The following is a 12,847-nucleotide window of genomic DNA, read 5'->3' on the forward strand; positions in this document are numbered from 1 at the left end:
CTTGCTACGGGTTCCGGAGCTACCACTCCCGTTCCCTAGCGCCGGTTGCGGCTCAATATTTTGGGTCGTGACAAATTTTGGTATCAGAGCAGTTTGGTCCAGTTACCACTGCTAGATTTGTCTGATTGTCTGTTTGACTAGAAGTATTCTGTCAGTAAGTATACCTAGGAACTACTGCAGCATTGAGTCAGACCTTAGTTGTCTGTAATTGTGTGATATATGCATTGGTAATATGTAGTATAGCGCGTGCGAATCAGTGCTACTAAGCTAGTAAGTGATTAGTATATGTACACATGAACGATTGAGATGATTAAGCAAAAGAGTTAAACATCTAGCTAAAAAACTGTGTTTTTGATCCTTAGAATATGAAATGCAAATCAATCAATCAGCAAAAGAGTTAAACATCTAGCTAAAAGATCATATGAACTTTAAAGAAAATGAATCAAATATTTAATAATAGAACATGAAACCATAAATATTTAATTTTAAGAAAATCAAAGAAAGCAAAAAAAGGACTGATAAAAAAAACCCAAATCCTTAAAACACTTAAGTTATGTAAAATCCACATGCACACACAGAAAGAAAACCCAACAAAATAATTAATATGGAAAAGAAGATCAAAAGTAACCTTAATTTATCAACATTAAATTGTGGTCATGTTTGGTTCATGCAATAGAATAACTATTCCATTAGAAATGGAATAGCCATTCTTTAGTTTTTAAGAGGAATGTTTATTCCACAAAATCATGGAATAGCATTTCTTTGAAATATCTAATTCATGAATCAAAGTAAATAATTGTTATTCTATACTGAATAACTATTCTATTCTGCACCTATTTCATGAACCAAACATGGCCTATATAGTAGCAAGAATAATCTGGTAATCATAAGGAAAACATTAGACATCAATAAAACAAAGCTAGAACTTAGACAAATGACTATGACAGTGAATAAAACCAAAAAAAAAGTACACCTAAAAAACACCAAAAAAGAATGTATGGCGCAACAAGATTCGTTGTCAAAACCCCATAGTCCTACATAGTCTTATGTTAAGTACAACTAGCAATTAATTTTTGATAACAGGGCATGGGTAATTATTATGTTGTCATCTTGTTGTTGACTTGAATCAGCATCAACAAAATATCATGAAAGAAACAAAAAGCTAGTAAAAAATTGAAGTCAATAAAGAGGTCAAGCAAAGTGAGGAATCACCAACCTTCAAATGATGGTATACTTCAGAAACCATCTTCATAGCCTCTTTGAATGAAGACAATCGAACTGGAAGAATTGTACACTCTTGTATGCATAAGTATGTAAGAAACTCATGCAAGAAGTAATCTTAAAAAAGATATGTATAGGGAAAAAAATGTAACAAATTAAATATTTCAGAAGCATGCTCGCATAGCGACTTTGTTTCCTACATGTGATCCGCCGTTGATGACATTGAAAGCAAGGACAGGCAACACCGAGTTGTTGTTACCAAGATTAGAAATGTGTTGCAGGAAAAGCTTTAATCTACTCGAACCTGAACCTGAGCTCTCATCGAGCTTTTTTGATATTGTAATGCACAAGAATGAGAAAGCTAAAATACAATTATTTTCCATTGTGTGATGGCTTATCATCAATCATCAATGGTTTCCTTAATAATTTCCCAAAGTAAACCGAAATAATATAAATGAACGTATACCAAAATTACACGGAAAATATACTAACATTTCATCGACAATAGACCAAAATTAAATGATAAAGCTAAATTTTATCTTTGTTATTTTAAATAGTTATTCTAACATATTCAAATCTTGCAAAAGATAACATAACAAGTATGAAAACATTTTGAACTTCTGAAGCATGGTTACTAGTAAAATAGATGTAATTTGAACACCATGGTAAGCTCAGGTCATTTGGAATAATAATAAGTAATTACACTAGAATGTAAACTATTATCAAAGGGCATATAGATTGGGTTGTCTCAAATAAGAACCTATTAACTGCAACCAAAAGTATACCAAAAATAAACTAAAAACATAATAAAAATAAACTACAAAAAATTGTTTTAATTTCGGACTACTCCATCAAAAAACCGAAATTAGAGATGATTATACTTTTGGTTTACTTTTATGTATCAGCATTTCCGAAAATACACCGAGAAAATAATGAACATACACCGAAAATATACCAAAAAAACTCTTAAAATAGACTAAAAAAATTGAAAATATACCCAAAAGATACCAAAAACAGAACAATGTTGAACTAAACCACAACGAAATGCATCAACAGTGAAACATGTTCCTTTAAAAAATATGTATGCATCAACAGAAAATTTAACATAGACTCTAGGACCACCGCCAACAACACTAAATAAAAAACATTCGATAATGAGAATAGCAAAATCATTGAAGATAAAAAGTGACTCACTGTGAATATTTTTACAAAAAGAGCAAGCCGAAATAGATTGATTACGGTTAATAAAAGAACACCCAATCTTTAATTTCTTTAATCCCCAAATTTTCGAAAGTGTTTAAACTTCTTTCATCGTTATTATTCTTTAAACCCCAAACTTTGAAAGTGTTTTAACTTCTTTTCATCATTATTATTTTTTAAACCCCAAATTTTCAAAAGATTGAATTGTTTAAGCTTCGTGTCATTGTGATTATTCTGTAACAAGTAAGAGTAAAGACCAAACAATTCCAAAACGGTAGAAATCAATGATGAAACTTTCTTATTATCATCATCGTTTTTATTTTCTTTCTCATCGGTAATAATTTTAAATTTTTCCTTATTGTCGTCAAAGAAGAATCGTTCCTCGTCGGCATTGATCATATAACCATATTTTTCATCACCAGCACCCAACGCGTTATCCTCCAAGCGATGCCATTTTCCTAGTCTTGGCATTTTCTCTAACATTGTTGTGTTTTTGTTTGAAGAATTATGGCTAACATCGTTAAGTCTTGTCCCGTTAGTTAGGTCCTTTTTGAATTTAAGTTAGTAAAAATGGTAGCGATAGAAATTATAGAAAGACGACAAAAAATGTTGTAATTAAGGTTCAAAAGTAAAGTATTATATAAATAAGGCCTAATTACTTAAAAACCACTCACCTTATAATTTTTTTTCATTTATACCACGACCTAGGAAAATTTTCAATTGTACCATATTTTCGATTTTTATGTTTTGTTTGTACCCCAAAAGAGAATTGTTTGATTATTTAATTAATTTAAAGATGAAAATATTAAAAACAAGATATATAAATGATTAACATTAACGTTTTATTAGAATATAGGTTAAAAATGAAGGACTAATTTAAACTTTTTTTTAAAAGAAAATAGGTCAATTCAACTCATTAGGGTAGAGATAAAACATAAAAATCAAAAATATGGTACAATTGAAAATTTTCCTAAGTCATGGTATAAATGAAAAAAAGTTATAAGCTGGGTGGTTTTTAAGTAATTAAGCCTATAAATAATACCTTAAAATTATCAATGAATTTTATTAAAATAAATCTATCTTTTTGCAAATGAGAGGGGGTATTTGATGACCCAACTTATTACTTAAATTAATGTATTAAGCACTTAATTATTATAAATTGGTTTAATAACTGAAAAAAGTTTAACTTAACTTATTTAGTTAAGTTAAAAACCACTTAAAATAATAAATCACAAATTTCGCCTTATTTTTTTCAATGAACACATTAAATGATAAAATATAAATTTTATTATTGAATAAATTTTATATCCATATTATTTTCAATTATTACTCACTAAAAGAAAATATTTTATCTCACTTATATTAACTTTTTTTATTTTTTAATATGTACTATACTTAGATCAACACTTAAAATTGTAAATTATTATATTTTTTATTATAAATATTTTGTTCTCTATCTTTATTTATATTTCTTTTATTTAATATTTTCTCTTTTAAATATTAGTTTTCGTTTGTAACACACAAGGATTGATACATAAAAAAACTTTTTATTCGATTGATAATCATATAAAGCATAAAATATTTTAGCCATTTGCATCAAGTTTAAATTTCCTTCTTGCATCCGCGCTCCTCCGGAAGCACACTTGATTAAATGAGTAGTTTTCTCACCTACAACAGCCCCCATACTACCCCTATAAACTGAAAATCCATAACTCCAATTGCTATATGAGTGCCGTTTAGTTGACATGTGTCTATTTGAACGGCCTTGGTTAATCATGTCTTCTTTTTTTATAAGAATCAATAAGATCTTTATAAGATTCCTCTTCTGAATGAAATTAAATAGGATCCAAACATACCTTCATCCATAAAATCTCAAGTGCCTAAGTCAATCGAAACTTCAATTCTATCTGAACTACTCATTTCCAATTTATATCTCACAACAAGAAATCAGTTATTTAACGACGGATTTTTCCGTCGCTAAACACCTGAATTCCGTCACTAATACCAATGAGCGACGGATTACTGATGGACCGTGTTCGTCGGTACATTTTGGGTCGCGAATTGGCTAGCAACCCAAAAAGAGAGGTCGTCGCCAAATTACCGACTAATTTTCCGTCGGTAATTTGGTGCATATCGGTCGGCAAATTGGTCGGGCCAGCCGACCAATTGCCGACCATTCAATGACGGACATTGTCCGTCGCTGATTCCATCGCTGTATTATGCAGTTAGCGACAGAATTGTCCATCGCTAACTGCATAACCCAGTCATTTTTAAAACCTTTTAGCGACGGAATTTTCCGTCGCTAAAGGGTTTTTTGTGGTCGCTAATTAACCAGAAATTTTGCGTATATATATATAAATGTATACAAAAGCATACAATATTAAAAAGACCTAAATATGTCAAAATAGCAAATGTAAATGTATAACAAAATTCTACTCTAAGCTATTAGTGACATCAGCAGTAGGTGGGGTGGGGGAGGGGGACACTGTGGGCGTAACTCAGGTATCTAATTGATTGTTTTCTGGTTTTAAACATTAAAAAGCTAATTGTAGTGATTAACATGCTTTTCATCGAATTTTATGGCTATTTGGCAATTTAGTGATTAAGCTAATTATGGCAATTTTATGGCTAAAATTAACAGATAAGCTAGCAATACACCCTAAAATACACAATTATAACAATTATGATATTCATGGCATGGAAAATCAAAGGAATACTTATAAAGGGTCCTCAGAATTACCGATCTGAGTCCTTGGCTCGTTTGCTGGCGAAGTGGATGCGAAATCCAGCTTCAAATCCGTGCAGATGTTGCGTTCTTGGAGAATTTTCACGTATTTAGTGTTTTCAGGACTAGAATTTTGTGTGTGTGTGTGATGGTCGAATTTTGCTGTCTGTTTTTAGGGTTTATATGCCACTATTAGCCAGGCTCACTTAAGGCTGTATTTATAGTGGTTAGGGGTGACCTAGGGTTTCCTAGAATCTTCTAGAACATTCTAGAATATTCAAGGGTGAAAGTGTGTGAAGTGATAAGTTTTTAAGTGTTAAGATTAGTTTTAAACTCTAACTCTTTAGTTAAATTCGTATTAAGGATTAGTGACTAAGTAAAAGATTGCCAAAAGTGCATTTTGGTGCTCGAAAGTGATAAAAAAGGTTACTCGGGCCCTATAGGTTTGGTTAAGGTCAATTACTGTCTGTCAAACTTGAAAATTGGCCCATAAAACATCTAAGATATGGCAATTCGTCCAATTTCTAAACTTAGATTACAGTTTCTTTGGATTTTTATGGGCTATTTACGTTTTAATCCTCCAAATTTGCAACTGTGCACAGATTACGCCTGCTTAGATTCCAACAAGCAAATCGAAAGCTCGTCACCCGTACGGGTTTCTCTGGTAATCATCATTAGATGCTTCAGTTCCTTATCACTATTTACCTGTCCGAAAAATAGGTGTCTACAATAGGCTTTTGGGGCAATCCTCTTCTTTAAATGTCTTTCATCATTTCGTTTCTTTAAAGAAGTGTGATAGGTGTTTTATTTTTGCTATCGGTAGGAAAGGTAGTTCTGTCATTTACCTTCCCTGTTTAGATAACGGATGGAGGAAGAAATTCTTTGTAGTTATACATGATTTTTCGTTTTTCCGTTTTCCGACAGGTTTTTTAGTTAGGTTAGTTAGTAATTATCCTTCGCCTTTAAGCTTGTCTGAATCTATTCTTGCTTTTGATTTATTTTTGCATAGTATTTTTCAACGGCGGTTGTTTCTTATCTTAGTAAACATTCACGTCCAATGTCGGTGGCCTCCTTTGGAGGATCCCTCGAAGGGTCTTGCTGATCTTTCATATGAATTCGTTGAAGGTATTATTCTTGACATTATTCTTTTTGCTTTTTCTTTCGTAGGATGTCTTCCTCTTATGATGATCTGCTTTCCTGTTTTAAAGTAAATATGAATGTTTCGATGGGCGAAGTTGCCTTAGTTCCTTATGGGGCGATTCAGCCCATAGCGGTGGATGATGCTGAAGTTGTAGCGATAGACGACGATGCTGAAATCGCAGAGGTACCCGCTCCCCCAACTCTAGTGGCCCATTTGGAGACGGTAGAGGTTACAGTCATTGATGTGAAACTGATCGTTAACGATGTTCCGGACTTGTTAGAGGGCATTCTTCCTTCTGATGAGTCGTTTGATGTTTCCGTTAGTGGTGGATCTAAGTCTCGGAAAAGACGTCGGCTTGATGAGGAATCAACTTATGAAGGGACTTATGCCGAGAGCTTTGATTTTGCTCCCAAGTTGGCTGATTGGGCCGAGGGACATGAATTTTCAAGTTTGTTGAATCCCCCCAATTTTGACTGAGTATATCAACATCTTAATGATTATTCAGGATATTGATTGGTTTGACTCGAAGGCCGGGACTGATTTGTCAGATATGTCTTGTCTTCATGGCTTCTCGGTATGTTTTCATGTTTTTCCTCTTCCCCCTATTTTTATTTTATTTATTCGTCTTTTTCTTTATTCCTTATTGCTTGTTTTTTGTAGGCCATTCAGGCAATTTTTATTTTCAATGATCGCTGCCAGTTCGCCGAAGGTGAAGTTCAACCGCTAGCCGCTTTGCTAGTCGATTCTGAGGCTAATAAGGCGAGATTGAAAGCTTCTCTTGAAGATTATGAGTTGCTACTTTTAAAGTTGAAGGCTCGGAATCCCATCAACGCTCATTAGGTGGAGGTCATCAAAAAAAGGACCGCACATATAACTCTGGTAATCGAGAATTTCATTGGTACATATACTTATGTTGGTGATGAGAGAGATAACCTGAGGACCGAAGTTGATAAACTCCATATTCGTCTTCTTGACACAAAGTCTTTTTACTCGACGTTGATGAGCGAATATCACCTAGCTATAGGAAATAAGCTTCGCGAGCAAAATCCTGATATCGATCTCTCGGGTGTGAATGAATTGAATCCTCGAGACTTGACGAAGACTTTGATGGACAGGATGGCGAAGGATCAAGCTGCTGCTTCAAAATAATCTTGATTGTAATTTGTTTTATCATTTCGCCTTTAGGCGTGTTTCTATCTGTAATGCTTTTCCTCTTTTAATAAAGGCTTTATTTTGAGTAGCTGTGATCTCTTTTTATGATTTGTTTCCTTTTTATTTTTTGCCTTTTGGGAGTTTATATAAACTCTTGCTTGAGTTAACCTAAACTCTCTCTTTTTTTGGCGTTTCGCCTTTTTGGGAGTTAATTTAAAAAAAATATTGTCGAGAGTTAATCTAAACTCTTTCCTTTTTTATTTTTGGGCGTTTTGCCTTTTGAGAGTTAAATTAAACTTTTTTTTGCAGAGAGTTAATCTAAACTTTGTTTCCTTTTTTATATTTTGGCGGTTCTCCTTTTAAAAGTTAATTTAAATTATTTTTTGTTGAGTGTTAATCTAAACTCTTTTTTTTATTTTGATTGGGTATTTGGACCCTTCTCGGAGCTTTAAGCTCCCTATTCCTTTTTGTATTATTCATGGCATAATTTTGTGAGAATAAATCTTTTATTGATGTAAATAAACTTACTTACAAAATAAAGATAGTTATAACTTTCATCGGGTAGGACCTAAAGTTCCTACCGGCGATGTGTTATCTTTCGGTCTCAATTCATTCTTCCTTTCTTTATTTCTTTTTCTCTTGAAGGTGGAAAATTGACTCGTCATAGTATTTTTTGGCGATTTTCCGGTCTCCTCTAAGTGTTACCACTCCATGTTCAGTTGGGATTTTCATAGCGAGCGCCCCAATGCTTGTGACTGCGGCCGAGTCGTGGAGGAAAGGTTTTTCCAGTATCGCGTTGTACGTCAGATCCATGTCTACTATGTTAATTAGGGACATGATCTTCTTATTTATTCCCCTTCTGGGCCAATTATGACTTCTAAGGTTACCGCGCTTAGAGGGTTAATGGATGGCTTTCCTAATCCTGACAATGGGATTGGGACTCGGCACAGTTTGACAGCAGTTCCTCCGAGGCTTTTATAAGTTGCATTTGTCATGAGGTTTACCGTGCTTCCTTCGTCTATGAGGATTCTTTTCATATTCCAGTTTTTGATGATAGTAGTTACAACTAGTGCGTCGTTTTGTGGTGCTTTTACATGCTCGTAATCTTCGACATAGAAGATAACTAGAGGCATATGGGTTTTCCTGATGTTCATTACTTCTTTCCTTTGTTTATTTTTGATGTTCGAGCTGCTAGGGACCCCTCCATTGATCATGTGAATTGTCCCCAGAATTTTGGATGGTCTCTCCTCATCCGCTTCCTTCTCTTTATCATCCCGATGTATTTTCTCTTCATGGTCATTACTTTTTGATTTTGTGGCGATATACTTTCTGAGCTCGCCCGAGTTGATAATTCTTTCTATCTCTACTTTGAGGTCTCTACATTTGTCAATTTCATGTCCGTGTTCATCGTGGAATTTGCAAAACTTCCTGGTGTCTCTGATTTCAGCATTCATCTTGGACGGCCATTGGACATTCTTCACATTTTATTTTATCCACATCAGGACATTCGTCCTACTTGTGTTGAGCGGTGTATAGTTTCGTTCGTCATCTCGGGGATCATTTCTTGATTCAAATTTGTTTTAAGGGGCGAAACGTATGTTTTCTTCCAACCTGTGGCGTCTCTCATCCGTTCTGGATTTCAGCCCGTCCCTTGATCTTTCTTTAGACTCCTTGCTCTTCGCTTCCTTTCCTCAGATGGCTTTTCGACCCTCATCCAAATCAAAAAATATTTCTGCGCTATTCCCGTCAAGTTTATAAAGGTTGTCAGTTTGTTGACTAGTAGATTGTCCACTAACTTTCCAAATCGCATTCCTTCTCTTAGAGCTTCGGTGGCCATGTCGATGTTTAAATTATCGATTTTCATGGCCTATTTGTTAAATCTTTTGATGTAACTCCTCAGTGTCTCTCCTTTTTCCTGGATGCACGATATCAGAATACTAGTGGTTATTTTAGCTGGAATGTTGGTGAGATACATGTTTAGAAATTCGGTCGATAAAGCTGTGAAGTTCTTGATTGACCTCGGCTTGAGTTTGTTGTACCATCTTTGGGCGATTGCCATAAGGGTGATGGGAAAGACCCAACATAGGATTGCGTTTGAAACGCTTAGTAAGCCCATTGTTACTGAGAATCTAGACGTGTGGTCTCTTGGATCCCTTTTTCCATTGAACGTCGGCAAGATGGACAACTTCATGTTATGGGGAATGGTTTCCTCCATAATTTTGGCCGACAAAGGCGAACCTTTCAACCTCAGAGCATCTATGTCCAGCTCTTCGGCTTTCAGCTTCTTTTGCGCTTTGGCTATCTTGTCCTCTAGGTCTTCTTCGGCTATGTATATGTTTTTACTTTGTTTTGGGGATTCGGGCGATATGCTTTCATCCTCATGATTCTTCTTTTTTGATTGCGCTTTCCCAGTTTCCTTTTCTTGCCTCTTGCTCTTCGTGGGAGCATTCTCCCTCTCTCTTTCCCTTCGCTCGTCTCTTCTTGAGTTAAGTCCGCTTCTGACTTTGTCTTGGTTTTTGACGTTTTGGGTGGCGTTACCTTAATTCACCTCTTCTCCATTTTCATTCCTTTCTTCGTTTTCAAGGGTCTCGTGTCTGTCATTATTCCTCTCCATTTCGTCGTTTCCTCTGGTAGCTCCTTGATTATTGGGGTTTCTTCTTTCGGTTTCCACTCTCTGTTGGCGTCGCCTAGGCAGTATAGTCAAATGGTCTCTTAGAAATCTCATGTTTTCTGCACGAGTTTCATTTGATTTTCGGGCCTCACCGGTCATTCTGTCGAGGTTGGCCTAGAATGCTTCTAGAATCTTCTTCAATACCTCATGATAGACTTCTGAAGATATCACGTTTGGGGTTTATTCGTTATTTCCTCCTAGATCTGGGAAGATGATGGGATTGCTTCCTCTGATATGGTGTGTCTGGTATTGTGGCGTGGAGTATGAAGTCCCTCCAGTGTTGTTTTCTCCGATGATGTTAGGGCATCATTTCCAGTGACATCGAATGTTCTGGTGGTGTTTGAGCCATCGTGTCCGGTGACATTTAAACCTTGCGGGGGTGTCAGATTTTGGTTTTTTGGATTTATTGATTGATTATTTTTGAGGTTTGATCCTTTAGAAGTCATTCCTCCAATGACAAATTTGTTTATGAGTTTATAAAAGCTCATTTTTTGAAGTTGTCAAACTTTTCCCACAAACGGCGCCCCTTGATGGAGTCTTACTTCTGATCTACTGATTAAAAACTGCAAAATATGATAAATAGCTAACCAGACGGTGGTTGTCCAATTAACTCTTCGATGCTAAAGTCAGTTTAGGCTTTGAGCAGCGTTTTGCGTATATGAATGTAATTATATTTTTAAGTTTACCTCACTCTTTATATAGTAGTTGAGAGGATATCTAGTTGACATCAAATAGGAAAAGTGATTCCTACTTAGTAGCATTGTATTTGAATAGGAAAGAGATTCCTTTTTTCAAAGGAAGTCTTATTCAGGAATATCTTCCTGAATAAACTTATCTTTCTATGTAGGAGTTTGTATCTGAATAGGAAAGAGATCCCGTATATTTGGTCTTCTATTCTTCGTATATTAGGTTTCTGGTGATACGCTTGGGTGATGCGTTTTTACCGAGTCCTCTAGGATTCGGTCTTTTTGGAGATTCGCGCGAGTCTTCCTTTTCTCTTTAAGTTTGGCGAATCTCATGAATTCGGGTGTCGATATTGTTACCATCACTAAGGGTGTTGGGATTCTCCCATAAGGGTAGATCCTATACGACTCGGTTCCATTGAATTATGTTGGAATACTGTTACCATCACTAACTTTTAATTTTTTTTGATAGCATCGTGTCGTTTTATTTTTTTCATGTAACACCCTATTTTTCATTTTTGACTTCACTTTGTATCCTAAATTAAAAAATATAAACATTTTGTTGCTTTAAGGATAAAAACATTCAAAACAACTAAATTTAAAAGTAATACTATATTCTTTTCTACTTGAACAAATTCATACAAGTTTTTTATCTTTAAAAAATTCAAATAAATCATAAATAAAAATTTCATTAGATATATAATTAATTAATTTTATTAAAAGTTAAATAAATTAAAAATCGATGTGTCAAAACATCCGACTTCAAATTTGCCACTGCCATCTTCTGATCTTCCTCCGACGTCCTCGGGCTCGCCGTCACTCATCTTCCATGGAAGACGAGTAATGTGAGCTCATCTTCCATGGAAAACGAGCGTTGGCGGATCCGAAGAAGGCAGTAGAGTCGAAATAGGATGGCAGAGTATTATTATATGTTAGCATTAGTAATTTAAATTAAATAACAATAAAATTAGTATCAATTTAGAATTTTTATGAAAGAAGATATTTTTATGTTATGTATATCATATATATTAAAAATTAAAGCTTTATTTTGTATGTTATTTAAGTTAAAAGAATTCAATGTTTCTCTAAAATGCCAAATAAGATGTTATTGAAAAAATAACTAACGTCACAGTGGATGATAATTACCCGATATTTTGGTAATGAACGAAGGATCACATTACCCTCTAAACTTGGCACAAAGTATAAAAAACGTGCAAATTAATAAAATAGAATCACTTTTACCCTGAACTTATCAAATTTAGTACAAAAACTCTTCTCCCCACTTTTACCTAAAAGAGTGAGATACACTCTCCGGTTTTGATAGAGGTTTCATTTTACCAAGGTGGTTTTTGATATAAAAAGGTTTAAAATAGTCCTAATTTTTTAAAACATTTTAAATTAATACCTAATAATTAAAAAAAACAATTTAATCCCTCTAATTAAAAACTTAAAATAACAAATTGACCCCCTAAATTTTCTATATATAATAAATTAACACCCAAGTTTTATATATATAACAAATTAACCCCCTAAATTTTCTACATATAATAAATTAATACCCAAGTTTTATATATATAACAAATTAACCCCCAAATTTATATTTTGTTTTAAAAAAGAAATCAAAGTTTTTTAAGAAGAAGAACAAACACATGTGACCTGGATTTGTTCTTTTTCCGAGAACAGACGCGTGGTCTGTGAACAGACCTGGGTTTGTTCTTCATAAGAACAGACCATCTTCTCTAGCGAGGATCCTCGCCGAAAATCAGATTTTTTTTTTATGAAAAAAGTTCAAAAAGGCCCATAGGTTAATTAGAGTTTAATTATGATTAATTAATATTTAAGTATGATTAATTAAGAAAATTACAAATAATTAGAAACCCACTCTCCAATTAAGGTGCCATGTCATCATAGGGGAATTTTTGAGCCGGTTTTACCAAGTTCAGAGTAAAAGTGATCCTGTTTTACTAATTTGGACGTTTTAATACTTTATGCCAAATTCAGGGGCTAAAATGATCCTTTGTTCTTTTAGTAATTATCCAAATTAAAATAATGTT

The 12,847-nt window shown here is 34.2% G+C and overlaps 1 protein-coding gene across 1 annotated transcript; it reads right to left on the reverse strand.

The window, feature by feature from the left end:
* Nucleotides 1-8,287: 8,287 nt before the first annotated feature.
* On the reverse strand, nucleotides 8,288-8,893 carry LOC126668288 (uncharacterized). The gene has a single exon (XM_050361491.1). It carries the CDS (start codon nucleotides 8,891-8,893, stop codon nucleotides 8,288-8,290), a length of 606 nt encoding a protein of 201 aa, XP_050217448.1.
* Between the last annotated feature and the right edge of the window lie 3,954 nt (nucleotides 8,894-12,847).

This window comes from Mercurialis annua, linkage group LG2, assembly GCF_937616625.2.
Source record: "Mercurialis annua linkage group LG2, ddMerAnnu1.2, whole genome shotgun sequence".
NCBI classification, from domain to species: Eukaryota; Viridiplantae; Streptophyta; class Magnoliopsida; order Malpighiales; family Euphorbiaceae; genus Mercurialis; species Mercurialis annua.